The sequence below is a fragment of the Equus asinus genome, chromosome 19 (assembly GCF_041296235.1).
Source record: "Equus asinus isolate D_3611 breed Donkey chromosome 19, EquAss-T2T_v2, whole genome shotgun sequence".
In the NCBI taxonomy this organism is placed as follows: domain Eukaryota; kingdom Metazoa; phylum Chordata; class Mammalia; order Perissodactyla; family Equidae; genus Equus; species Equus asinus.
Genome location: NC_091808.1, coordinates 933,166 through 960,833, shown reverse-complemented (window position 1 = coordinate 960,833; position 27,668 = coordinate 933,166). Strand labels below are relative to the sequence as shown.

Below are 27,668 nucleotides of genomic sequence, written 5' to 3'. Positions count from 1 at the left end.
GTTTACTTTATCTTCATTCATCTCTTTCCTGTGCATAATATGCTGTTCAACGTGTTCATTGAGTTTGACATTGCTGTGACTATACTTTTTATTTAAGATTGATTTTGTATTTACAAATTGCTCAACCTGACCCACGGGTCCCTGTCCCTCCAGGCGATGGCAACCTGCATCTCAATGTGACGGCCGAGGCCTTCAGTGCGTCGCTGCTGGGTGCCCTGGAGCCCTACGTGTACGAGTGGACGGCTGGGCAGCGGGGCAGCGTCAGCGCCGAGCACGGCCTGGGCTTCAAGAAGAAGGATGTCCTCAGCTACAGCAAGCCGCCTGCAGCCCTGCAGCTCATGCAACAGCTCAAGGCCCTCCTGGACCCCAAGGGCATCCTGAATCCCTACAAGACGCTGCCTGCCCGGGCCTGAGGGGGCCTGTTGGGGCCTGTTGGGGTCAGTGGGAGGGGCAGGCAGGACCCTGGTCCGATCTTGGTTTTGCTCATTGGGATGGGCCCTCAGCGCTACTGTGGGCTCAGAAGGCCTCCATCCGATGGAGCCAGCAGCAGGTGGGGTGGCCCAGTCACCTGGTCAGAGGGGCCAGGAGCCAGCTCTGTGGAGCTGGGTGACACATGGCTCTCGGGCAGGATTCCTCCTGGCCGCTCTGCCTGGCCTCTTGGCGGGCACTGTCCGTCTCTTTGCAGGTCAGGAGCAGGGCCTCTTGCTGGCACATCTTGAGCAGGTCGGGCGGGCGAACAGTTCTGCTCACTCAGAAATAGACCAGGCCGCACCCCGCTTTGCTGTGGCCCAGGGGGTTCCGCCTTGTTGGCCACAGCCCTGAGAGGGGGCGTGGGTGGTCCTGACGCTGGGTGCCCCATGCAGTGCAAGCCCCCATAATAATCTTGTAAAAGCCAATGGTGAACTGCCATGTTCCCTAAGCACAGAACGTCAGGGGCCCACGGTGGCCCCAGGCCTCACCACCTGTCAGGGGTGGCCGTCCCTGTCCCCAGACCTGGTTCCTGACGACCACCATGTCCCCTGGTCCCCTGCTATGTCCCCCGTCCCCGTCCCACTGTAGCCGGGAGCCCAGCCTCCGTGGACCTGTGAGGCTTGGTCTCACGTGGGTCTCCTAACTTGTCAGAGGCGGGTCCGTTCATGTTTGTGATGTGAAACGAGGGGGCTTTGTAGTTGCAAGATGACTTTCAATAATAGCTTTATGGTTAAGTGAGTTTATTTTGCAGAATTAAAATAACACACGAGATATTAAAAGCCTTAAAACTTTGAGGCATTTTCTGCTGGAGTAGGGGTGGGGCTTCGAGAAGGTGGCCCAGTGCCTGGGGGTCATAGGCAGCAAGTGGCAGGAGGAGCCTGTGTTTCCCTGGAGGATGAGGTGGCCCCCAAAATGTCAAAATGTGAAGTGGCGCACTGTTGGCCTTGCAGTTTGCTCCTGGGGCGTGCCGTATAGAATCCACCTCGCACATACACCCACAGTACACACGCACACATGGGCACACATGTGTACACACACGGTACACACAGGCGCACGCAGGCACACGTGTCCCCAGGATATGCACGGAATGCTGTCTGCAGGTGGCGTCAGTCACTGGCTGGGTCAGGGCCGGCTGTGTGCTTGTTAGAAAAGGAGGCGGATGTTCCTCTCAGACCCCTGGACAGAGGGACAGCAAGAAGAGGGGCCAGGGGGCAGCTTACCACCTGCTGCTGAGAAAGGACTTCGACTCCCGGAAGCCGGTTAGGCACAGAATGTTCTGTGTCTCTAGACCGTAGCTGGGGTCACTTTGGGGATGGCACCTGAAGGTTGAGTTGAGGTAGGAAGATGTTATTTTCTGTATTTTTTGGATGCTTTTTGGTTCTTTTATTTTGTCAAGCATATGTGCACTTTTAAAAACCTGAACAAAGCAGGCGACAGCTGACTCAGAGATCCCAGGGGAGCTGGCTGCTGTGAGGCTGGACGGGTGAGGCTGGCATGGGCACAGCCCTTCGCGAGGTGCATCCATGGTCCCCTCCTCTGTTACCCAGGAGAGTCACAGCCCAAGCAGTCTGCTCTAAGGGGCAATTGGCCCCTGCCCTTGCTGCCCATGGCTGGCCTCTGAGGCCACCTGCTCAGCCAGGGTCCTCCGGCTATGGATGGATAGAAGTCCTCCTTGGGGGATGTCTTGGCCCCACTACAATTTCAGGGTAGGGGTCAGGGGCCAATTTCAAGCCCCCCATGCTGGCCCAGGGGCTGGGGCATCTCAGGACACTTGAGACTGCCTCACTGGGCTGAGTGGCCCGCCTCCTCTCTGTCCCCAACTACCCCCTCCTGCTCTCTCTCACAATTTAAAACCAGTGCACTCCTCCCCATGGGTTGCTAGCTACTTGTGGCCTCGCCTGGTTTTGGGGCCTGACTGGACCTGATGCCCAGGGCTGCTCCTGGCTGTGGGGCTGCCTTGGAGCTCCCATCGCCTCCTCCTGCCTCACTGGCCCCGAGAGCTGGCTCTGTCCCCATAGCCATGGCCACTATTCCACTGTCCCTGGCCGGGCACCCATGGGCAGCCCTGAGGTGTCCACGGCACAGGACAGATACTATGCTATGGATGCCTGACATGCGGCATGGTGGAGCTGCCCGAGGCCCTAGACAGCTCGTCTCTGCCCGTTTTCCATCTTTCCGAGGTCAGCAGATGGCTCCTGGTGGTCAGCCTCTGACCCTCTGGAAGCCAGGTTTGAGGCTGGTGGTTGGGGCTGCCACAGCCAGCGGCCTGGTCAAGGAAGTGACAGTGACTGGATGTGGGAGATAGGTGCCAGCATTTCCATTGGTGTGATCTCGAGGACAGTGGACACCATGAAGATGGGGTGCTTCTCACTCCCACCAGCCTCCTGCTGGGCATTTGTTCCTGGAGCTCACAGTGCTGAGGGTGGGACATACTGTTTTCTCTGCTTTCCCTTTGCATATGTGATGGCTCACTTCTTGATTATGCGACCTGGGGGGCAGGGGCCTCCTGACACCCCCCCAACTTTTCTTCTGTCGTCTTGAAGTTGATGGTGACTTTGAATCCGTGAAGCACAGCACATCCAGGCAAAGTGGAGCATGGGGCAGGAAGCCTGCTGGCGCAAACCCGTGTTCATGATGATAAAATGTGCATTCACAGAGACAAGATTTCCTGAAATTTCACACTTCCAGAAACACCTGTTGGAGCCGGCAGGAAAATCTGAGAAAACCCTGTCATGTCTGGGTAGACGACAGGCCTCTCCGAATCTGGAGGTTGACGCAGGCTGAAAGCTGCGAGGACCTAGACTGTCTGGACGGCACCACAGGTCCTCGGGCTGCGGGCAGCGTGGCCTCCTGCCTTCGGGGAACACGTTCCTAGCAGCCATGGGACATCACGGAATCTGGTGGAGTGCACGTCAAAGCCGAGCACATGAATTCTGCACTGTCCAGATCCTCAAGGCCACGCACGCAAAACATCACGTAAGGAGAAAGGAAGCCGGGGGTCAGGAATGTCAGCAGGACAAAGCCCGTTTCTTGTGCCCCGAGCCCTGGGCCTGCCTCTCCTCCCTGCTGGCCCTGGTCCAGAGGTGTGCAAATAGCTGGGACAGTGGCCCAGATATCAGATGACATCCCTTTGTTTCCGGGCAGAGTGTGCAGTGCCCAGAGCTGCCTTCTGGGTTCTGTGGCCATGGGCCCTTGGGACAGTGAGAGAGATGGGTTGCAGATGGGTCTGAGTGTGACTGGAAGGAGGGGTGGCACCCGTTTAGCCAGGCCACTTGTATACTCGGCTCCCTCTGGCCTAGAAGCAGAGCTGGGGCAGGAGATGCTTGGGCGGCAGTGCCCAGCCCTGGGGACTGGCCCCGCTCCTGACTCAGGCCTTGTGGGGGAAGTTCCCGTGCCCGGTGCAAAGCCAAGGCCCAGGGGGGTGCCACCTGTGGGGCCCTCTGTGGACGCTGCTGGGTGACCAGCTGGCAGAGGTCCTGGCGCTCGCTCCCCTGAGCCCGGGCCTGGCGAACAGGATGTGACCTTGAATCTCTGGACTGAGGCCCTCCTGCCCGAGGGCCCTGCCAGCCCCTTGCCCACGGCCCCCCTGCCCTCCAGGTTGGGGCAGAACTCCTCTCCCCTAAGCCCCAGGGACAGGAGCCTCCTGCACCCAGACCTGGATGTGAACCCAGAGGAGATCTGACCCTCATCTCCTCTGCTTTCCCAGTGGCGCCGGCCGCATCCTGGGGTGCTGGGCAGTGCCAAGGGAACACGTGGCCTCCCTGGCTTCCCCTCCCGCCTGGGTCTGGCCCAGAGGCCGGCCATCCCCATGGGACCCAGGCCACATGTCTGGCACAGGAGCCACAAGTGTGAGCAGGGCTGGTCTGGGGGAGGCAGAGCTCAGTCAGCACGTGGTAAACGGTAAACTCCCTTATGCGAGGTGGCCCCCAGGGTGGGGTGGTGTGGGCCTGAAGCTGGCAGGCATGGAGGTGACCTCGGGCCCTCAGGGTATGGCTGTGCCGTGCCTGACCCCAGATTTGGCTCACATCTTCCTGGTGTTCCGTCTGCCCCTTGGGTCTGCTGGTGAGTGATCTGGAGCCCCCCAGACCTTGGTCTCTTGGGGCTCCGGGTCTGGACCCATGGGTCACAGGTGGCCCCCTCTCTCTGGCCCTGAGCCCACCTGGGCCCTGTCTGGGGTTGGGGGCTGCCACTGCATCTGTCACGTTGCTTTGTCCCGTTCTGCTCCCCCAGCCCTCCTCTGAGCAGTGGGGTGCAGGGAAGGGACCCTGGGCCCCCCACTTCAGCCCATTCTTCCTGCCCAGGTCTGGGGAGCTGGGACCCTAACTTGAGAGCACGGTGCCCCTGGGCTCCATCATCTGTAAGTGCTGAGATGGGAGAGGGGACTCCCAGACACTCCTGGTGACAGTACTGGATGTTTTGGGGGCTGGGCAGGAAGGGAGCATTCCCTCCAAAGGTGGAGCAGGCGGCCCCTCATGACTCCCAGAGGGAGGAATGCGGAGGGTGCAGGGAATGTCCAGGTGGAGAGCTGCCCACTGCCTGCCGTCCGCACCATGACCTGGGGTTGCAGGCGGAGGTAAGCAGGGGTGGAGGCCGCGGGGCACCCTAGGCGAGTGGGGAGGGGGCTGCGGCTTCCTGGCTGAGGGTCTCTGATGCCAGTGAGGCCAGGCCTGAGCATCTCTGGGAGCCTGTGTCCATGCTGCCCCCCGGCCTCCCCTGGGGTGGTCTTTGGTGGGTGACACTGCTGTCCTCCATCCAGGCCCCTTCTCAGGATAGATGCCAGGGGCCTGTGGCGTTGCAGGCAGTGGCAGTGGGCCTCCCTCCTAGGCTGGCCATCTCTTCTGGCTGCTGGGCGGCCACCCTGGTCCTGCCTGCAGGGTCACCAGCTACAGGGCAGAAGGCACAGGCTCCTGTGGGTTCCAGGGAGACATCTACCCCATGTGGGAACCCCTGTGGGACTGAACAAGAAGCCCCTGTCCTCTCACTGTTCTGGAGCACAGGCTGCCCAAGGTGCTGTCCCACCCTCATCCCACCCGTGGGCCTCGGAGGGTCAGAGGAGGGACATCAAGAGCCTGCCCGAGACCCCCTAGCCAGGGGTGGGAGGGGGAGGAGGTAGGGTTCAGGGGGTCCAGGATAGACTCTTGATGACAGTGAGGGGGTGGAGGGATGTGAAGGGGCCGGTATGGCTCCCGAGACCCCAACTCACATGAGGAGGGATGTGAGTGTGTGGAGAGGGGCTGAGGTGAAGGGACCTGGCTCAGCTCACGGTTGTCAGCAGGACAACGAGGGCCCGTTTCTCCTCCAGTCTTCTGTGTTCACAGCCTCCAGCAGGCAGGTGGGTGGGAGGTGGACCAAGGCCGCCAAGACGGCTGAGTACTTGCTGGTACAGACAAGGCTGCACATGGCCACTGAGGACTGGCTGCTCCCTAGCTCCAGTTGCCATGGGGGTGCCAATTTGCTCCGGAGAAAGGAGGGCCGAGTCCCCGCTGTCCCCAGGGCTGGCTCAGCTCCCGCAGCTGTGGGGACCGCGTTGCACCCTGGCGGTGTCCCCTCTCTGCCCTGCGTCCCTAGGGCCCCTGTCCGGGCAGCTCCCATGGGCACTGATGTGCTCGCTCGTGTCTCCTCTCCTGGAGCCCCCCCAACCCTGGACTGAGCAGTCAGGAGTCGTGTGTTCTGCCTCATCCCCCACCACCTCCCTCCTCCCTTTGCCGGCTTCCCCATCCCCCACTGACCTTGTGGTCAGTCCTTGGTCCTCTTCCTCCTCAACTGTCAGCTGCCCTTGGCAGCCAAGCCCCCTAAGATCCTCCCATTCTCCTCCCACCTCCTCCTTCCCACCTCCTCCTGAGTCTCCTTAGCTGCCTCTTCCTCTCCAGCCTCCCAGCCCTGAGGCTAGGCCCTCTCACCACTTCTCTCTTCTGTTGGCGGCTCCTGCAGGGTCCTCTGGGGGCTGGTGGCTTTGGACACCACGTGCTAATGGCGGCAGCTGTGGCTTCCTGCCAGGCCTCGCTCCTGGACCGGGCTTACAGCTCTTGGCTTTCTCCACAGGCCCCACGGCCCTGACCCCAGCCCCCTGTCACCATCTGTGCCAATACCCCAGGACTCGGAGCCAGGCCCCCACTTAAGTGTCCAGGGCAGGTGGTCCTGTGATTCCCTGGCCTCAGGTTGGAACTCTGGGGCTTCTCGGGGTCTCAGCACAGCAACTATTTCTCCTGGGCCCCATCACCAGGTGTCAAAGGGCCTGAGAACTTGATCTTGTGAGATGCGGCTGCTGACTATGCTGGAGCGTTGGGTTAGGGTGAAGGTTATAGCAAACAATAAATTTGGAGGAAAGTAATCTGACGGCCCCAGCAGGAGGGGGAGTGGGGTCTTGGCACTTCTGTCCTGAGGCATCCCCCATGCTGGAGGGTCCTGGCCCTCACTGGGGGCTCCTTTCTGTCTGTAAATGGATGGACACTTGGCCACTCTTGGTTGGTCATTCAGAATACTCCTTTCCCTGACAGGGGAGCCCCATGCCCCATGTGCTCCCTGATGATTTAGAGGAATGGCACTTCTCGGCCGTAATGTAATGATGGCTGTTTCCCTGGCTTATCTGCTCCACCCTGGCTCCCTGAGGAGCTGCACAGACACCTGCATCCCTGCCCAGGGAGGGGCGACCCAGAGAAAGCAGAGGAACCCTCAGCTCTTGTAGCTGGGAGGACCAGGTGTCCTTTGGACCCAATGACCAGTGCAAACCTTCCCCTGGGGCTCCCTGCTGTGGAGAGAGGACTGAGAAGGGTGAGAGAGCAGGACACTGTGGCCAGGACGGGATAGTGGGGGGACCCTGGGACCAGAGGGGAGGAGTGCCTACAGACTGCCCGGGGTCTGTGGCCACGCCCCTCCCTCAGTGGGAACCCTTCCCAGGGGTGCTGGAGGGTCACTGTCGCCGCTCCCTGTCTCCATCCAGTACATATCACATGGCTGGGTCTGAGGGCTAAGCCAGCACCTCAGGCCCAACGGCCTCTTGGAATGGCCACACTGTGTGCTGTTACATCAGTGAGTGTCTGAAATGTTCCACAAGGACTTGCATACCCTCCCCTGTGAAAGGCTCCTTGTGGGAGAGCAATCCACCCGTGTGGCCGTGGCTTTGTGGTGGACCGATGCCCTCCCCCTTGACCTTGGGCTCGGCCATGTGGCTTCACTAGCCGGTGAGATATGAGGGGCGGCAATGCAGAGAGCATGAGATGTGGTCTCAGTCTCCCTGAGATTCTCCATGGAAGGAGCATACCTGGATGGCTTCTAGGGACTGAAGTAGAACGTCAGCAGAGGCACAGCCCCCCGGCCCTCAAGCATGAGGACACATGCTTGCTGTTGAGCCACCGAGGATCAGGGTGGTTTGTGATGCAGCGTTGGTGGGGGAATTGCTGACGAATACAGCAACAATGCAGACAGTTCAACTGTGCAGTAGTCTAGGCACCTCATTTGGGTCTGCTTCCTGGATTGTTGGCGAGGGAGGGTACCGTCTGTGGACTGCTTCCTGCCGTTCTCTGGCCGTGTTCGCCTTTTCTCTTTTCAACACCCTCCGGCCGTCACAGAAGTGAAAGGCATGGTGCTTGGCTCCCACTCCCCCAAAGCAAAGCCCCTCCCAGAACCTCCCCGGGACAAGAGGCGGGGTCTCGTCCTCCTTCCGCCCTTTTAGTGGAGGATTGTCCTGGGAGGTGGACCCCCTGCCCTCCAAGCCGTGGCCCCTGGGAGCTCCTGGGGAGAGTGTGATGCAACGCGCACACTGGGTGAGATGCCCCTACATCCGAAAGGGCATGGGGATGTCCGGAGCCTGCCTCCTCCCACAGCACCTCTCTCCTCCAAGCCCCTCAGCCCATCCCCCTTATTTCTATTGCACCCTCTGTGCCAGTCACTGGCCAGGGCAGTGGGGCCGCCAAAGGGCTCAGAGTGGCACAGAGAGGGGGCCTGGTGGGAGGGCGGCCCATGGGCCCAGCCTAAGCACACACCATTGGTGCTCGGCCACAGCAATGTCCAAGTGTGTGTGGGGAGGTGCTGGCCTGCTCCTGGCTCGCTGATAACCAGGGCCGCCCTGGTGTGGGGAGGCCTCCATGTGTACCCCCTATTGTGCTATGTGGATATTTGTCTTTTTCTCTTGGACTTAACCCTTGGTCAAAATGCTGCTAATATTTCTCCCAGTCTGCATTTGTCTTTGAATATTTATTTCCTGAAGAAAGAAACGAATTTTCATGTGGTCAAATCTACTAATATTTTTATTTTCTATTGCGGTGTCCTCTTTTGAAAGTTCTTTCCCAGCCCCAGATGTAAAAAACAGTTAAATTTTCTCATTGTATAAAGCCAGCTTTCAAGAAGAGAGAGGAGAAAAGCTCTTAAATTTGGTCTCATAATTCCCTTATTCATCCTCAAAGCTGTCTACTGACGCTCAACTGTCATTTCACACACGAAGAATTGCGTCTGGTCCTGAATTCTGGATCCAGGGGCCCTCAATGGTGCCCCCAGCTCCCTCTGAGCCCACCCTGGGCCCACTGACCCCTGGGGGTGGGCAGGTGAGCAGGTGGGAGCCCGGTGGGGCCAGCCCTCCACCGTGGCTGATCTTCCAGCCGCGACCCGGGACGGGAGGCCTGTGGAGAAGCCCAGACTCTGTGCCAGCGCCAGCCAGGGCCCAGGGAAAGCCAGGTTTTTCCTGAGACTCAAACGTTAAGCCCTCTGACAGGGGTGAGGGTGGAGGGTGTGGCTTCACACCTGAGCTACAGGTGACCTGCTCTGGGAGTCAGGTTCAGACTCTGTGCAGCGCAGCACCCAGCTGGTGCCTGTGTCCAGGGGCCGCGAGCTGGCAGCGACTGCAGTGGGCAGTGGGCCTGACCTGGACCTGCCAGCATGCTGTTCACGCTGGGCGGCACGCAGAGGTAAGCCAGGCGGCTAGGTCAGTGCAGGAAACAAAACACTTCTTTAGTCCTTGATAGTCTGAGAACCTGGCAGAAACGAGCTGTCTTGTTTGTCTTGCAAAAGAAGTCACTGGATTTGGGGGTTTTTCTCATGATTACTCCCTTGAATCACCCTCCTTGGGCTTCATTTCAGATAGCAAGGACCCCTCCCTGTCCTTCCCCAGCCTGGGCCTGGGTCTGAGCCTCTGGAGAGATGCAAGGCCTAGGGATGAGGAGACGATGATTTAGTGTCCTGGCTGAAGGCCAAGTGAGTGGCTACTGGGGCTCTGGGACCTCCTGGCCTCCGGGCTGCGGTCACTTTCATGTGGCTGGGCCCCTCCGGTGCTTCCCTGTGTCAGTCAGTCCCTCGCTGAGCCCCTGACACTTTTCGGGGCCAGTTGCCCACGTGTGCATTTTAGGGCAGTCGCTTGGGTGAGAGGGGAGTCCTGAGCTTCCAGAGCGAGTTCCCCCTCACGGGGTCTGGGCGCCCCATCCCTGCCAGCTCTGGGAACAAATGGTGCTGTTTCCCCTGTACGAACAGGGCCGCAGAGTTTTCCTCTCCGTCTAGGTTTGGAGGGAGGTGGTATGGTCTGGAAAAGATTTGCATTTCACTCCTCTGGCTGCCCCCGAGTGCTTCTGGGAGATCCCAGTGCCGCTGAGTGCCCTCCTCTCGCCCATCCCCACCCTCCCTGTGGGCTCCAAGCTTAGCATGACCAACCTCTTTGAAGACACCACTCCCCTTTCTCAGGTGAGGACTGACCAAGAGGGGGAGGGTCCTAGGTGTCCCCCTCCCTGGGGATGTGGAGGTTGACACCACACTGTGAGGAGGCACAAAGCCTGCGGGGAGGGTCACTCTATTAGTTGGGGGCCAAGCCCGGGTCCCTCTGGCTGCCCTTGGCCCCCTGTGCACATGGCAGCTGAGGGGCCCTGGGGGAGCTGGGCGGGACAGGGAACAGGTTTGCCGCGGCTGGTCCCACAGATGGCCGCTCTGACACAAGACCAGGGCAGCGGCCGTTCTGCACATCCCAGGCTCATGGGTTTAGCTCAAAGCCCTTGAAGGAAGGGGCTCCCTGAGTCCCTTCAGCCTTGTTGAATCACTGTCCCCACAACCCCAAACAGCACTACTGTCCAGAGCTTCTTGTTTATTTTCCTTGAATTGTGCAAACATTTGGAGCTCATCTCGCTTGCCGCACTCTTGGTTTGTTGACAGGCAGAAGCAGCCACATCCAGGGGCAGGGGGTCAACCTTGGGCAGGGAGAGTCTGGGGCTCTGGGCCGTGGGAGGGGCTGCAGGGAGCTGAGAGCAGACTTCCTGGCCCAGTGGGTTGTGGAGTCTTGACAGGCTCCTGGCTTGTGATGGATTAAGGCACAAACCCCTCCTCAGCTGCTGTGAGGGTCAAGGTCACCCCTGATTTTTGGGGCATCCCTGCCAGGCTCCTGTCACTGCCGGGGATCCCACCCAAGGCCATGGAGTCATTGACTGTACAGAGGCTTTTGGAATGGGCACCCAGGTGTCCCCAAGTCCTGGCCTTGGAAGGCTTGCTCAGGGTTTGCTGAAAACCTGCCTCTGGTTGTTTGAGGCTCGGCTCTGTTTCTGGGGCACAAACATAACCTGGAGTGGTGAGCCCTGGGTAGTTGTGTTCATGAGGGGCTGTGTGACCCGGGGGTGCTGTGTGACCCTGGGGAGTCATGCTGGTGAGGGGCTGTGTGACCTGGGGGTGGTGGTGGCTGTGTGACTCTGGCTCTAGGCTCTGGGACCAGCTCCAGGGGTGGAGGAACAGTGGGTGGGCAGTATGGGAAGGCAGGGGACAGGGCAAGGGGGACCTGGCAATGGTCTGCTGGTGCCTGACTGTGGTGGCCACATGTGGGTGAATGGGGAGGGTGGGAAAGAGGGCCCGAGGGAGAGTCAGATCGGTTCCTCCTGGCTCAGAGCCACGGGCCTGGCTGGGGATGATTGATGCCCGGCAGCCAGGACACTTGTCCTGCCCCGCCCCTCGTTTGGTCGGGGTGACTCCTGCTGTCAGGAGTCACCAGTGCTCTCGGGAAAAGCCTGGTTTGTGCCCGAAATGCACCCTGGAGCCTGACAGTCTGTCCCCACACGGCCAGTACGCTGGCCTGTCTGTGCGTGTCACCCTGACTGAGCACTGGACGGGTGTCTACAGAGTGGGCCGGCTGAGATGGGGCGCCCGCCGGGTGTGGCCGCTTGCTGGTGCAGGTCTGGGGGAGGGGGGCTTGTGCCAGGGGGAGGGGGCTGTTCAGGAGCCTGTCTGATGGGGGACAGCAGCCCTCGCGGTTTCCTAGTCCATTAGCCAAGGAACCAACGGAGAGACACACCAGCTGAAAGAGACGCTCAGAGAGAAGCTCCTGCCACCCACGGGATGGGCTCAGGTCCACGCCTTCCGGAAGGCACTATGTGTGGCAGGTGACTCTGCAGCTCTGAGACGTAGCCATCCTGACCGCTGTGGCTGACTGCCCTGGCCTTGAGGGCCTGTCGTAGGGCGGGAGGAGGATGTTGCCCAGCACTGAGGAAGGCGGAAGTCTGAAGATCCTATGGTCACATTCTTCCTGACTCTGGCCCTGGGAGTGGCTTGGTTCCTAGCCTCCTGGCCTTGGCACGTCTCTGTGAGCACCAGGCTTGATCTGCCCCGGGGCAGCTCTCAGAGCCACGGAACCTTCTGGGAGGGCCAAATTGAAAGTACTTTGCCAGTTGTCTCACATTTTCCCAGCATCATGGGCCACTGGTTCTTGCCGGGAGCAGCCCCACCAGGAGAGAGGAGGCGTCAGGACACCAGCCTCATGTTCGGCCTCTGCGGCAAAAGCAGTGACCACCGACCCTCCCTTTGCCTGGTGGTCGCACACACTGCAGGGGTCCAGAGGGCAGGGCGTGACCCCACCACCCTCACGTTGACCCAGTTGAGGCAGGGCTGAGTGGCAGGATGGGAGGCTGTGGTCTGCAGGGTCTGGGGAAGGGGGCCCTGATGCCGCCTCTCCTGGGGGCTCACCTGGGGCTCCGAGGTGGCCCCATGTGCTGGGGAGGGAACCTGGGGCTCAGGGGAGACCAGGAGTTGAATGCCCTGCCCACCCTCCTCCTCCTGCTCCAGCCTGGCCCTAGAGGATCTGACTCACCCATTTGGCAGTAGAACTTTCTCAGCTGTACTGGGGGCACGAGTGGCACCTTCCTTGGGCTACTGAGGCAGGAGCCAACACTGAGAGCTTCAGGTCTCAAGTCCAGGATGCTGGCACCTATAGGGCCAGTGGAGGGACCAGCCACATGGTCCCCTTGCCCCATAGCCCCATTGCAGCGGAGGGTGCACTGGCATCCAGCAGACTTTGTGGTCACCCGAGGTGACAAACTGGCCAGCATCTTGGAAATGGACTGGCATCTTGATGGGAGGGTGGCAGGTGGGGAGAGGTTGTGGGGACGGCATCTCTGTGTCACATCCTGCAGGCAGGGACAATCTGGCCTTCTTTCCTTTTTCTAGAAGAAGCCCTAGGGGTGGGTGGCCCACACTCCTTCCTGCTATCACTTGGGGTGTTGAGTTTGGATGGACGGTTTGGCCTTTATGGGGCTCTGTGCTCCAGACTTGCTGGCCTACGGCTTCCACCCACCCTGGCGCTGGACGAGGTCTTCAGCGCCGGGAGCTGCCCCCTGCCTCGTGCTGATCTGTCTGTGGGTCATTGGAGGCTGGCTCCTTGCTGATCTCTCAGAGCGCTGAGCTGAGGGGCCTGGGGGGTTCCTGGTTTCCTGAGGATTCAGCCTTTCCAGCCAAATACTTGTCTGTGGGGAGGGAGCCCTGAGTAACTGCTCAGTCTTGTCCTCAGCCCCAGCTAATTAAAGGCTCCCACTGCACCCACCCCCTCAGCTTGTCCCCATGCCCTACGGCACACTTGGGGCTTAAGCCCAGGTGAAGGGAGATGGATGGACAGACAGCAGTGACCGCCTTGGGGCGTGGCTTTATCTGATGACTCCGGATCCTACACATGAGCCCTGGGCTGGGGCCCTGGATCAGCTGAGGGAGAATTGGTTCTGAAAAAACCCAGAGGACAAGTGGAAGGCTTTGTAACGCTTGACCACCGTGTGGGGGGCTGTGGCCCTTTCCAGGGCATTCTGCTTTCCTCAGGTGACGGGACGACCCAGGGGAGAGAGAGGGCAGGGCGGATGATCAGGTGTGGCCCAAGGCCTCCTAGAACTTTCAACCTGTAGTGCTGGGTTTTGTAAGCTGAGATGAGGCTCACGATTGTTTTTCTAGATTCTGGCTAAAATTGGCCGACCACTGATTGATGGCCCGACATCTGGTTCTGTGGCCTCTACTGCCCCACGGAGGTGAATGTTCATATCTAACGAGCTGGTTAAACAGAACTGCAGGGACATGTGGGATCCTGGATCTAAAAACCAATTTCCATGAAAACCCTCGTGGATCTCACTCACAGTAAACAAGATTATCAAAACCACAAGTTCCCTGAGCTGCAGGTAGGATGTCTTAAGACTTTGTTATCCAGAATTTTAGATCTTTTATTGGTTCTTACCCAGATGCCCAGGAACATTCCCTGAACGGCCTGGGAATGGCCCCACCTGGAGGCACTCGCCTGTCAGCCGGCTGCTCCCCAGGGCCCTGGCCTCGGGGGCCCTGGCGCTCTCCCAACTGGCCCTCACCGGAACTGGACCAACACCACACCTGGCAGACCGATTGGCCCCCGGGCCTCTCTGCTGTGGGCTGCTGCTGGTGCCACTTGCTGGGACCTGCACTTTGTGATCCCTGACAGCAAGGTCTGACCCAGAGCTGTGGTCAGATGGCTGGCAATGTGGGAAATGAACCTCTCAGACGTTCTCTAGAAGGGCAGCAGCCCCCACCCCCACCACATTCCCCAGGGTTCCAGATGCAGGAAGTGTGAGGTTTTCTGGAATTTTGGAATTTATCCAAATTTTGATAAGAAAAGGGAGCCACAGAGGACCCTTGGTCTGAGCAGCAAGCTCCCGGGGGTTGTCGGAAGCCCCTTCAGCTGAGAGCACTCGGAAGTATGTCACGGGGCTTATCATTTTCAGCTCTATTTAATTATTTGTTTCCACAATTATTGGCTTTCAAATTGTTATTTTTTTTTAGCAGCTGAATTCTTTAAAAATATTTTTAAAATTTATTTTTATTTTCTTAAACAGCTTTACTGACATGCATTCTGCATACCAAACCGTTCACCCCTTTAAAGTTGAGCAACCACTGAACTCTCCTTAGAGAAAGAGCAGCTGAGTCACTCCCGTGTGCGAGATAGAGCAGGCCGGGGAGCTGCTCCTCAGCACCCTGTCCCTCATCTCAGCAGAGCACTCTACCCATTTGCGGCCCCGGAGGCGGCTTCCTGCCGCAGCCCCGAGGCTCAGCCAAGGGCCTCGGCCCCGCTGGGCTGACCATCAGGTCCCACAAGGCGAATGCCTTCCCTGGCTGCTCCAACACCCACCATCCTACTTACCCCACAGGCGTTTGGACCAGAAGGTCTTTTGGCGAAGGACGAATGTCTCTTTAGAAACCTGCATTTCTCTCAGTGCTTCGTCCTCCTAGTTGGGCAGCTGCGAAGAACCAAGACACATCTATGTTGCCTCAAGGCCAAAGGGCATTGTAAATGTTAAAGCAGAAATTTCAGACAGATGGTCAGTTTGTGCTAGAATTAAGTAAACTTCTCTGTAATGGGCGCATAAACGTGCCGTGTTTGCAGAGGGGAGTTTTACGTGGTGGAACAGGTGATGCCTGAGTAGATGGAGAGGGGAGAAACCAGCCTTGTTAAGGTTCCACGCACGCTTGTCCAGGAGGGGTTAAACTCCAACTATATGGGGCTATAAAACTACTGGGGCTTCCTTGTCCTCAGTACCAGGAGAAAATGAGCCATCTTCCCTGGGAGGGTCCAGTGAGTTCAGCAGAAGTGGCTTGACTGTAGTATAGGAACACTGTGCGTGACCCTGTGACCCCAGCATGGCCTCCTAGAAGTTGTCGATGCCAATAATCCATAATCAATAGGTAAATCAAAATTGGAGTGAGTTCATTATGGGCCAACTTTGAGGACTACAGCCCAGGTTGGAGGACAATCCCACCAAAGAAGTGGGTTGTACAGAGTGGTTATGTACTGTCTTGGAACAAAGAGCATCCATCACATATGACAAGAATGTCTCTTTTTACTACTGTAACAAGATGCTTAGCAGCTTAGTGGTCACCAGGTCAGTTGAAGCTGGGTATCAGAAATAGGAACTGAAATCCACTCAGGTGGAGAAACCTTTGTATTAAAAACAGGAAATGTGAATCCATGAGTCTATGCCTTTTTTTTTTTTTTCCTGAGGAAGATTTGCCCTCAGCTAACGTCTGTGCCATCTTTCCTCTATTTTGTATGAGGGTTGCTGCCACAGCATGGCTTGATGAGTGGTGTAGTTCGGTGCCCGGGATCTGAACCCCTGAACCCGGGCTGTGGAAGTGGAACGTGCCAGACCCAACCACTATGCCACAGGGCTGGCCCCGATGAGTTATGCCTTTTGATTCTGCAGCTCATGAACTGGTTAAAAGTACCTGGTATGTATGGTCATTTCCAACAGGGATGCAAAGAGTCTTTTATCTGGTGTCTTTTTTAATAAAAAAATCTCCAGATTGTAGTCCATGATCCGTAAGGTCTTCCCAGGAGCTCACTGTGAAAAGAGTCAGCTACTAACCTCTCAATTGTTTTAAGTGCCTCAATGAGACCTCGACAATAATGTAACATATCTCCTTTAAGCAAAGTTGGTTCATACATCCCTTTATCTAATTGCATAAGCCGTCCAGTTATCTCAAAAGAGGACGGCGATGTTTACCAAAGGGTGTTGCTCTAAGACTGAGGAGCGCTAGTGGAAGAGCTTTTGATCATGAGAGATTAAAGGCCTCTGAAAGCTTTGCCAATTGTTTTGATTGTGCTATTAGTTAAAATGTTGCATTAGTGGCCAAATGTCACAAATAGACTTAATTACTTGTCTGGTGAAATAAGTTCCCTGGTCACTGTGTAACTCGGGAGGAATTCCTCAAACAGGAATTATCCTTTCCAATAATAATTTACCTAAAGCCGTTGCTCTTCTGAGAGGAAAGCCTCAAGCCAATGTGAAAACATACAGATTGTTGTAAGATATACTTCTCCTTGAGATGGTGGCATTTGAACAAAGTCCAATTGCCATACCACAAAGGGTCCCTTACGAGGGGAAAGTGGACTTGTGACCCATGAAATAGTTTCCCTTGATTCTATTTTGGGCATATAGCGTGAGTATAGGCTTTATGAGCCACAGTGGGAGTTTCCAAAAGTCTTGTTTCCCCCATACAATGATCTTTTGAGGTGCCCAATGGGTTAATTCGTGTATGTGCTGGAGCAGTGGCATTGTGCTCCAATAGGTACTATGGGTTTTGCTTCCAAGTGCACTTTCTTAAATAATCTTACCTAATGCAGACATTCCTTCTGTCGACGAAAATAATCCATAACCAATCTATAAATGAAAATTTGGATGAGTTTATTCTGAGCTGAAATCTGAGGATTATAACCCGGGAGAGTCTTTCCACAAAGGAACAGAGCACTCCAAAGAAGTGGGGGTATACAGGATGGTTATATACCCTCAAAGAGTATGTTTCACATATGATTGAAATGTCCCTTTTACAATAGTCACGAGGCTGCTCTGTCAGCACAGTGATTGATGGAAACAGCAGATAGGCCTGCTGTCTCAGTGAACCCCACAGGCTGGCAGGTCTGTTACCTCAAGCTGTGCGGTCACAGATGAGCGCTGCAATCAGTTCCCAGCCTAAAGAAAGATGCTTAATCTTCAAGGAGATGCCAACGTTGGGAGGGGGAGGGAAGCTGCACCTTTATCTCAAAATGTCTAAGCAGATATACAATGCATGCTCAATGGCCACAGGCAGGCCCTTTTGGAAAAAACAAAATCAGGCCGAATTAGGTTTATACCAAATGGCTTCCTCATATACTCCAATATATCCTATTGCTTGCCATTTTTATTTGTCACTTCTAATGGCCAGTGTAGTTCCCCTGAGGCTGACAGCAGCTTGGGAGGATCCTTAGCCGAGAATGGAGTGCAACCTGTATTTCCATCCGACCAAATATGTAAATATTTACAGCTTCCTGAACCTTTAGTTTTTGAGCAATTGTGCTGGAAGATGGTGAGCTCGACTCTTTAAAAATTTCTCTATTGTCTGGCTCTTTAAAAGAAGCCCCACAGTGGCCACTGTAGTTCTAAATTTTCCCAAGTTACTGTGCCAGCTGTTTACAGTTATCCCTATTTCGTTAAGCACTTGAAAGTTTCAGCACAAAGCCAGCAGGAGTTCCGAGGGGAGACTGACCATTTGGGAACTGGTCAGCTTCTTGAAGCTCGATTTCCCACTTTTCTTTTAGTTTAGTTTTACTATAAAGTCTAAACAATTTCTAGGGACAGTGTAGTGGGTCAGAAATGTGTTGCTTGTGAGTGTTATTCCCTAAAGAAAGGTTATAAACAGTGTCTTACGTGCCTCAGTTTCTCCCGCTAGCAGTCTAAGACTGCTGTGGGGGCTTGGAGTGCAGAGGGGACCCATTCTCATATGCACGTTCCTGGACAAGCCCGTAATTAATTAACGTGAATGATGGTGGAGTTCCCTATGGGAGCTCTATGCATTGCAAGGATTGATCCTCTGACACCCACAAGGTTCTCAGTCACCTGAGAGCATCTTTTGGCCAGGAGGAGCTGGTGTCCCTTCTCTTCAGAGGTGAATAAATTCAGATTCCCATTTCTCTATCAAGCAGTTTATTCAGAATTTATAAGCACAATTCTTTCCAATTTAAAGCCAATTAAAAGGTCAGTCTGCTCCATTCACTCCCAAGTTCTCCCTAGGCTCCCCTGGCCTAGGAAATTTCCCCTAGGTTTCTTTTTCCCAGGAATTCCCCCTAGGTTCCTCCTACCTAGAGTATGTACTGGTACCCCCTTAAGATACTTAGCCTTAAGGCTTGAAATGGCTCATATAAACTCTGGACCATCGACTTAAAATAGGGAGGTCTGGGTTTCGGGAGAACTCACTGGGGTCACCTGAAGAATGCAGTGATGGGGCTCAATGGGCCCCTATTGGCACCAAATGCCAGCTCAGTGTAGATTGCAGTTGGTCTCCGGTAGGTTTCTCTGAAATCCTGCCAACTGTGCCAAGAAAGTTCACCCCTTTGGGGCTTGGGAAAACTTTTCCCTTCTCACTTGGTGCGAGTGACCGGGCCCTTTGGAACTGGCCCTGCTCCCTGGGCCCCCACTCCGTGCCAGCTGCCGTCTCCCTCTGTCTTGGCTGCTGTCCCACCTGCTGCTCCTGTTTCTGCATCTCAACGTGTCCGTGCGCAGGCTGGCTGGCTGGTGCGGGCTGACCCCCGTGCTTTCCCATCGCGCCTGCCCCGGGCGTAAGCCCAGGTGAAGAGCTTCAGTCCTGTAGTTCTAATGCTTAGTAAGGCCCATGACTTGTCCCACTTTGGCTCTTGCGAGTCTCCCTGAGGTGGAGCTGGAGCTCTGTTGTCATAAAGAGGGGATGGGGGCTGCCGTTCAGGAGAGAATTACATGGAGAATGAAGGGGAGGTGAGAGTGGGACAGCTTACAGAGTGTCTGTATGGTCTGGAAATGCAGATGTAGGAGAAGCTGAAAGTGGTGGAGAGAGGGGACAGCACATGCCAGAAAAAGGCTTAACTCTGAAGTTTGTGTGAAACAAATGAGTAATTATGGGGTACTCGAATTCCACCATCCCCTGTATCTTTGAGACCACACTCCTGTGGAAGAAAGGAGATGACATGGAGAAGGAAGAGGGTCACCTAAAAAGCTGTGGGCTGGAGCTGGGGCTGCACAGGTTGGTGTGAACTCACGAGGGCTCCTGCATCTGTGTGTGTGGTTCCTAGCTCTGTCCCATGAGAAGGCCCAGAAACCACGACCTTCCCAGAGCCGTGAGCACCCCCAGCCCCCAGATCATGGTCCCTAAAGACCATTTCCTACCAATAGGACCCAGGGCTTGATGGAGATGTGCTGGTTCCAGGCCTGGGTCGGGAAGTGTACATGACGAGCCCGGGCACCCTCTCCTCCCAGACAGCAGGGACGTGGCCAAGACCAAGGGGCGCCAGAATTCTAGAGTGAACAGGTGATGGGCCACGTGGTAAAGTGACTGGATACAATGTACACTGGAAAAAATGTTCTGCTCTAGCAATAGGCACCAAGAAACAGAATGTGGATAAATATTCCATTATAATGGCAACAAAAACTAGCAGATTGAAATAAACACAACGTAAGCACAGGACCTCCATAACGAAAATGCCAAAATTGTGTTGATAGCTCCAGCGCTGACAATCTGATTAAAGAGAAAACAGACCCTGGGTATCCAGGCATGGCGTTTCCCACGGGAAGGCGGCGTCATACCAAAGTCCTGTCTCCAAATCTGAGCCAACACCCCGTTTCCCTTCCCGGGGCAAACCCTCAGGGTTTCTGGCATCAGCCCGGTTTTCCCGCCCCACCATGGCACTGCTCCGTCCTGACCTGGGTCTTTTCGCTGGACGTGTTCTGCTGGATGTGGCTCTGCTCTCGATCACTGCTGGGTCTTCCACCTGGAACCCCAGCCTCGTGACTTCCCTGCGCTGCCCCATGTGGAAGGAAAGCCATGCATTTCTTTGGCTTCTGTGTATTCCCTGACTGGCTGCAGTGAACGCTGTGTGGGTGGGGACAGTGTGGCCTGCTGGTTAATGCAGCTCTGGACCACAGGCGTCTTCCCCATGTCCAAGCGCGTGGCCTCCGGCAAGGCACGTGACCTCCCTTTGCCCAGGGGACTCTGCAGTAGAGCATATCGGGTGCCGAGATAAGGACACACAGTGACTACAGGATAGATTCCTGGACACATCCTCGCTGGCATTTTAACTCGGAGGTTCTGAGAGGTGGCACCAACGGGAACACGAGCGACAGAGCTGACAGCCCTGGGCACGCTGTGCCGCCTCGTTTAAGTCTCTGATCCAAATGGAATTCATTCTGATCAGTGGGGTGAGGGGGAAATCTGCCCCTCCTACCCTGGAAAGCCTCCTTTGCCATTGCTTGCCCCTCCTCCCGGCTCGTCCTGTCCTGCGCTAATACAAGTAGCTTCAGAGACTGGTCTTCTGGACCTTCTAGGATCTGGCAGACCCGGCAGACCCGGCGCTCCTCTCCAATATCCTTCAGAATTTTCCTGTCTGTTACTGTGTGATTTGCTTCCGTCTGAACTTTAGAATTGACTTATTAGTTAAAAATTCTCCTTTTGGGACTATGTTAAATTTTGAGATTGTTTATGAAGAAACCCTGTCAGTCACCTCCCCAAAGCAGAGGAGTAGCAGCAGCAGCCGCGTCGGGGGCAAGGACCGGTGGTTCCCTGAATGCTCGCTTTGGGTGGGGGCCAGAGGGGTCCGACAGGGCAGAGAGGAGCTGCTGAGGGGGAAGGGAGTGGGTTTGGGGGGCAGATGGGGAGCCACGGTCTGGATCTTGGCGACTGTGATGCCTTCAGATGCCCCACTGAAACATGGGCAAGCCCAGGGTGGGGATGTGAATTTGGGTGGCCTGCATGTGGGTGACATGGACAGAGACACGCTCTGGGGTTTCCTCTCCCTCTCCTGGGCCCCCCACCCCCTGTAGTCTGAGGTGGTCCTGGGGTGGGGAGGGGCAGGGAGGCCCCTCATGGCCTGTCCATTTGTCATCCAGAGCCTTCCATGGGGCCTTGCCTGAATGTGAGTGCCTCAGCTCATGGAAGGCTGGAGGTGGGGGGCCCTGCATCTCCCTTTTCCAGGGGATTGCCAGGCGTGGGGGCTCTCGCCTGACTCCATGGGGCATCCCTTGTCCGAGCCCTGTCTCCTCCCTGATCTGGTCACAGCATCTCCCTTAGGCATCCCAGGCCAAGGACCACAGCCAGCACCCCACCTGCCGAGTTCCTGACAACCAGGCAGGCCCTCGGAGGGTCTCTTCTTGTGGGACCCTCCCCTCCCCCAGGGGGAGAATGCCAGGATGTCCTACCTCTCACCCCTCTCCCATGATGTGCCCCTCAGGAGTGTGGGCTCAGGGGTCTCTGGGGAGCCACAGCCTCCCGGGGTGCCTTGCTCAGGGTTGGGGGTTTTCTGACCTGCTCTGGCCTCCAGCCCGTCAGCTCACCCCCTTGCCCTCCCACCGCAAGGGAATGAGTCTGCCTCTGGCTTCTTCTGGCATCTGAGCAGTGGAGGGTGCAGCAGGGGGGCCCTGTAGGGGTGGAGTCAGATGATTGCTACCTGTCCTGGGTCTCATCCTGGACCCCAGGGCCCCCATGGGCCGGTACACAGAGGTGTTCAATATGAGCTTTATGTGGATGATGGGGAGGTGGAGTGGTGGGAGTGGGTGGTGCTGGCCCCTCCCGTGCCCCTGACTCGGGGGCTGATAGGCTCCCTATGCCCACAGGTGCTTCTGGGCCATCCTCCTCCTGGCCCTGACCCTATTCCTGCTGGCCACCTTCCTGCACGTGGACATTAGACTGCACACACGGTGAGTGCTGCATTGGGCATCCCCCAGTCTGGGTGCTGCCCCCTCTCAGAGCCGTGCCTGGGACCCTAGCCTGCCCACCTCTGGGTGGCACCCAACACTACCTGGTGACCATGGCTGGTCCTGCCTCTCCACTGGGCCTCAGTTTCCCCTCTGTAAGAGAAGGAGTGGGTCCTTCCTTGTGGGGGCCCTCTCAGTGTCTCCCATGGGCAATGAGCTGCCCAGGCCTCTGGGGAGGGCTCTGGGCCCAAGCAGGGGCTGTCTTGAGCACAGCTATTGGGTACAGAGGGCAACCGGGTGCTGGGAGGCCGGGCTGGGGCCCAGGGTGTGTCTGGGGAGGTCAGGACCCCTGCTCCCCTGCCTGCCAGTGGTACGTCCTCTGTGAAACCTGGGGTCCACATGGATGGCCACCCAGGCCCAGTGCTTCAGCCCCCTCTTGTGGCCCCAGGCCACTTCCCCCTGGCCCCGCTGCCCCCGATGGGATCTCCACAGCAGAGGGGGGCGTGACAAAGCCCCCTGAGACTCTTTACCAGGCCCCCCATTGTCCCCAGGGCCAGTGCAGGCCTCTGGATCCTGTTACTCAACACCCAGGGCCCCTCCCCTGCATTAGGGCCCTGCGCTGTGGCGGGGGGGGGGGGGGGCGGGGGCGGTGGTGCCTGCTGCTCCTGGTTTGAGTCTGAGGCTGGGTGGGCATCATCATGAGATCACAGGAGTGGGCACCAGTGTCCACTCTGGCCCTGTGGTCAGGCTGGACAGTCCTAGCATGAAGGGTCAGCCAAGAAATGCCAGACATGTGGCCCAGGTCATAAGGCCAGAGCCATGCCAGGTGCCCTGGGAGCCAGACAGGAGGTTGGGGGCCCAGCCTGTGGTACGTGGGGGGCAGATGGTGCAGCCACTTATGGAGCAGTTGTGTCTGTGCCAGTGGGTAGCTCCAGGGCAGCAGGATTGGGGGTCTCTAGGTTGGGTGAGCACAGGGTGGGGTGTTTTCAGGTACGGGGAGTGAGGGTTGGGGGATCTTGGATTGGAGGGAGCATGGTCATGGGAGATGGTTTGCGGGTCTCCAGGCTGGGGAGTCGCTGGCTTGGGGGTCATGCAGTTTGGGGGAGTGAGTGGTAGGGTTGTTGGGTTGGGATGTCTCCAGGTCGGGGGTACCGGTGGTGGTTTGTTAGGTTTGGGGTCTTGCAGTTGGGAGAGCAGGTTAGGGGGTCACTGGGTTGGGGTCATGTGGTTGGAGGGTTGCTGGGTTGGGGTCATGTGGTTGGAGGGTTGCTGGGTTGGGGGTCATGTGGTTGGAGGGTTGCTGGGTTGGGGGTCATGTGGTTGGGGGTCATGCAGTTTGGGGGGCTGCTGGGTTAGCGGTCATGTGGTTGGAGGGTTGCTGGGTTGGGGGCCGTGTGGTTGGGGGTCATGTGGTTTTGGGGGGCTGCTGGGTTGGGGGTCATGTGGTTGGGGAATGGGTTGGGGGTTGCTGGGTTAGGGTCTCTCAGGGTTAGGGGTGTTGATTAGGGGCTCAGGGGGCTCCCTCGCTGATGGCAACCTTGTTCTCCTCCCAGCCTGCTCTCAGGTGAGGCCAAGGGGCCACCCGTCACCAACGTCATGTTCCTCAAGACGCACAAGACGGCCAGCAGCACGGTGTTCAACATCCTCTTCCGCTTCGCAGAGACGCACAACCTGTCGGTGGCGCTGCCCACTGGCTCCAGCTTCCACCTTGGCTACCCCTGGCTCTTCCTGGCGCGCTACGTGGAGGGGGTTGAGCAGGACGGCCCCGGCCTGCAGCAGCGCTTCAACATCATGTGCAACCACCTGAGGTTTAACCTGCCGGAGGTGCGACTGTGGGGGTGGGGTGCGCCCTCCTCAGGGCATGGGGGCAGGACTCAGCCCCAGGCCTGCAATGCACTTTGTGACTTTGTGGTGTGACCATGGGCCGGGAGGGGTCCTGGGTGTGTGTGCAGGGACCTGGCAGGAGCCATGCACGGGGGCTGGGTGAGGCCCAGTGCAGACAGCATGGGCCACACTGCCTCTCCAGGCTGCCGGTCGTCTGCTGTTGCTTTTGGAATCAGACAAAGGCACCTCCTGGTCTGCTGCCCTCTCCCTCTTCTTCTCCAGCCTCTTCTTGGTTCCCAACCTGTCCAGCGCTTCCCGCCCCAGGACCTTTGCTCATGCTGTCCCCTTTGGTGGGGATGCTCTTTGCACTCTTTCTCTGGTCATTTACGTCTCAGCTTAGTGGTCACCCCTTTCAGGGGGCTTCCTCGACCTTCCAAAGCTTAGCCAGGGGGAGAGAGTTGGGGGAGGACGGGCATAACCTGGCTCAGGTGTTTTAGGATCATTCTGGATGCCGGTGGAGAGTGGCGGGCAGGGGAGCAAGGTGGCTTGGACTGCAGGCAGGGAGGCCAAGTGGGAGAGGTGATGGAGCAGAGAGCAGTGGGCAGTTTCAGGTGTGCTGTGGAGTGCAGGGGAGAAGAGACCACTGCCTCCTGGGTGCCAGAAAGAGCCCGGAGAGTCAGCAGCCTTTCTTGTTCTGTCTCCAAACAGGTGCAGAAGGTTATGCCCAAGGGCACTTTCTACTTTTCCATCCTCAGAAACCCCATCTTCCAGCTGGAGTCCTCCTTCATCTATTACAAGAACCACGTCCCCGCCTTCCAGGGCGCGAAGAGCCTGAACGTCTTTCTGGCCTCGCCCTGGGCTTACTACAACGAGAGCCTCGGTCTGCAGAACGTCTATGCCAGGAACAACATGTGGTTCGACCTGGGCTTCGACAACAACGCACCGGCTGAGGAGAGCTATGTGCGCGCTCGCCTGGCGGATGTGGAGCAGCGCTTCCAGCTGGTGCTCATTGCCGAGTACTTCGACGAGTCCATGGTGCTGCTGCGGCACCTGCTGCGCTGGCGGCTGGACGACGTCGTGTCCTTCAGGCTCAACTCACGCAGCCAGCGCAGCATCACCAGCCTGACGCCCGAGAGCCAGGAGCGCGTGAAACGCTGGTGCGCCCTGGACTGGCGCCTCTACCAGCACTTCAACCGCACCTTCTGGTTCAGGGTGGGCGCGGAGCTGGGCCCGCGGCAGCTGCGCTCCGAGGTGGCCCTGCTGCGGGCGCGGCGGCGCGAGCTCACGGCCCTGTGCCTGCAGGACGGCGAGCCCAAGAACGACTCGCAGATCACGGACCCCCGGCTGCGCCCCTATCAGGCGGGCAAGGCCGACATCCTGGGCTACAACCTCCGGCAGGGCCTGGACAATGAGACGCTGCAGATGTGTCTGAGGATGGTCATCCCCGAGCTCCAGTACACGGCCCACTTGTACGCCCTGCAGTTCCCAGAAAAGCCCCCCAAGAGCATACCCCTCTGGGGGCCATAGAGCGTTGGCACCAGGGAGAGGGTCCCTGTTTGACACCAGCCCATCTCCTGTCATCCCTGGGAGGCCATGGGCATAGCCTCAGGCTGGGAGAGGGGCTCCTGGGGCACCCGGGGACCCAGGCTGTGCCAGACCACTGCTCTTGAGGGTGAAGACGCCTGTGAAGAGACCCACCCGCTCTGTCCACCTGCAGGCAACCTGCTTGGTGAAGGCCCAAATCTGGGACCAGAGGCATGCCTCCTCGAGGACGTGAGCCTGTTCATCACCTGGAAGAGTCCTACAAGGGAGGAAAGGGAGTGACATTTAATGACACGTCCACACCCTCCCCACAGAAAGCACACGTGTGGACACACTGCCCAGCGGAAGAACACAAGCCCAGGGAATCTGGAGGGCCTTGGGCAGCAGGGCCGGGTCCCTGAAGGAGCTCGGAGTGGCTCCCTGATGTTTGCCGGCCACGGGGACACGGCACTGGTCACTGAGACACAGACCCATGGGCAGTGCTTCGAAGACGGGCCCCGGGAGCCGGGACGAGGGGGCGGGGTCTGGGACATTTGACTTGGGATGCTTATTCCCAATGGGTTTAGAGTGAGAGATGTTCCGACTCCTTATGAGACCCACGGTTTAGCCAGAGCACAGGCCAAGTTCCCTTTAGTCCCCCTGAGTGTCCAGTGAAGGGAAAGCCTGCCAGAGGCTCGGGCAGCTGCTGCACCCTTGGTTGCCATGGAGACCACGTTGGATGCAGTCTCAGAGGAGGGCAGCTTCCAGGCGCCCCTCTTTGTCATTCATGGGGAGGGACTGAGGACACCCTGCCTGGCAGGACGTGACCCCTGGCTGAGTCGGGGTGAGAGTGGCATGCACTCACCGTGTCAGGTGCCATGTGCCCTTTGAAAAGCGGCCGCCTAGAGCACCCAGGAAGCAGAGCCACTGTCACAGCTCAGCCTGGCCTGTCTGCCCGGCTCTGGGAGTCCCCTTCCTTCCCGTCAGGATCCTCAGCCCGTCGGCTGGGCCCGGGCACTTGCGGAGTGCTCCTGTGTCCAGGCATGTCCACACCTTTCAGGGGAGCCCGCATTTCAGAGAAGGAGGGGACTCCGAGACAAGCAGAGCAGGCGGCAGCTCCCTTGCACACCAGTAGTGGAGGGAACATTGAGAAGAACGATTTTAGTGAGAGTAGAGGACATGGTGCAGTGAATTTGAGAATAAAAGAGAATATTTGATGAAAAAAAATGACTTCCAAAAAATGGAATAGAGACCGTGACGAATAGGATGGACACTGCACAGAGGTGGGGTCAGCCAGGAGACAGTACGGAGGATCACCATCCACAACCCCCAGGACGACGCAGCGGGAGACCCTGAGGGCGGGCGGGAAGGGAAATCAGGCCCAGGAAGGAGTCCCGACAGGAGAGCCAGGGCGACTGATGAGACCCTACAGGCAAGCGAGGAATGGGAAAACTGTCCCGATCTGAGGAAAGACAAGAGTCAAATTCAGTGCCCTGAGCATCAGGCAGGCTCCTCCAGCCCCCAAAGGAAACTAGACTGCGCCGCAGCTAACAGGGCGAGCGTGCGAGTCCAGGATAAGGAGAAGACGCAGCTGCTCCTAGAAACGGAGACTGGTCTCAGGAGATGGAGAGAGAGGCTCAGACCACAGCGTCAGGTCCACAGGCACCGACCCACCCTCTGTGGCGCCGAACTCAAGAACATGAGTGGCGTTGGCAGTTCAGTGGCATCAACCTTTGAGGTTGGCAGGAATGTAGGCTGGTGCTGCCTTTTGGGAGGGGAACATGGGGGTATTTATTACAATGTACAGTGCACGCGGTAATAGAGAGCTTCGGCGACACTGTGTTCAGGTTCTCCATCCAAAGGGAACATTTACCCTGCTGAAGCCCCCACGTAGCCAATAAAAGCCAGGGGTTCAGAGTCTGGCTGAAACTCCTTTCCCGACGGGCATTTCCAGGCCTCTGTGATCCGGGGTCAGGGTGGGTGACCAGGAGAGGTATGCTCGACCCAGCCAGTGATGCCATGGCTGTGGGGGGAACCCAGGAGGCAGACCCTCTGATGTTTCAAAAGAAGCTGGGAATACAGGTTTTTATGTGAAATCTCCTTGTTTGAGAAAGCTGACATCTAACTAAAACATTAACCCCGTGAGCAGAGGGAGCGAGGCCTGTGAGGGGGCCAGCTCCTTCCGGGGCCCTGGTTGGCACCCTGTTAGTCGCCCCTGTCCGGACGCAGGGGGGATTTGCACAGGCGAAGGGCTTGGAAGCCCACTTGGGGGATCCGGGGGGGAGATGGGTTTGAGTGGGGCTCCCGCAAGGCGGAGAGATTGAGGTAACTGTTCCGGGGCACCCGACTTCTCCTTTTGTTCAAGACAGGCCCCTGGGCTTTTATCTGGGCACAGGCTGCCGGCTGGGGGCGTCCGGGCTGCCCCAG

The 27,668-nt window shown here is 57.6% G+C and overlaps 2 protein-coding genes across 7 annotated transcripts in view; both read left to right on the top strand.

The window, feature by feature from the left end:
- Nucleotides 1–8,704, top strand: part of D2HGDH (D-2-hydroxyglutarate dehydrogenase) — a 37,491-nt gene extending 28,787 nt beyond the window's left edge. For all 6 annotated transcript variants that reach the window (XM_044751523.2, XM_070489164.1, XM_014862639.3 and 3 more), the window contains exon 10: nt 154–8,704. In XM_044751523.2, coding sequence (XP_044607458.1) covers nt 154–413 — 260 coding nt within the window. In that variant the 3' untranslated portion in view covers nt 414–8,704. The remainder of the gene's footprint in view (nt 1–153) is intronic.
- Nucleotides 8,705–8,977: 273 nt separating this feature from the next.
- On the top strand, nt 8,978–27,434 carry GAL3ST2 (galactose-3-O-sulfotransferase 2). The gene is made up of 4 exons (XM_070489165.1): nt 8,978–9,371; nt 21,816–21,899; nt 23,450–23,720; nt 24,429–27,434. Exons 1-4 carry the CDS (start codon nt 9,343–9,345, stop codon nt 25,245–25,247), a joined length of 1,203 nt encoding a protein of 400 aa, XP_070345266.1. The 5' UTR covers nt 8,978–9,342; the 3' UTR covers nt 25,248–27,434.
- The last annotated feature ends 234 nt before the right edge of the window (nt 27,435–27,668 follow it).

What these genes read in the sequence shown, in the direction of transcription:
- GAL3ST2 (XM_070489165.1), top strand. Translation starts at nt 9,343, where the DNA reads ATGCTGTTCACGCTGGGCGGCACGCAGAG. An exon ending in GACATTAGACTGCACACACG is followed by an intron (nt 21,900 to 23,449) that starts GTGAGTGCTGCA and finishes TTCTCCTCCCAG; the next exon opens with CCTGCTCTCAGGTGAGGCCA. An exon ending in TGAGGTTTAACCTGCCGGAG is followed by an intron (nt 23,721 to 24,428) that starts GTGCGACTGTGG and finishes GTCTCCAAACAG; the next exon opens with GTGCAGAAGGTTATGCCCAA.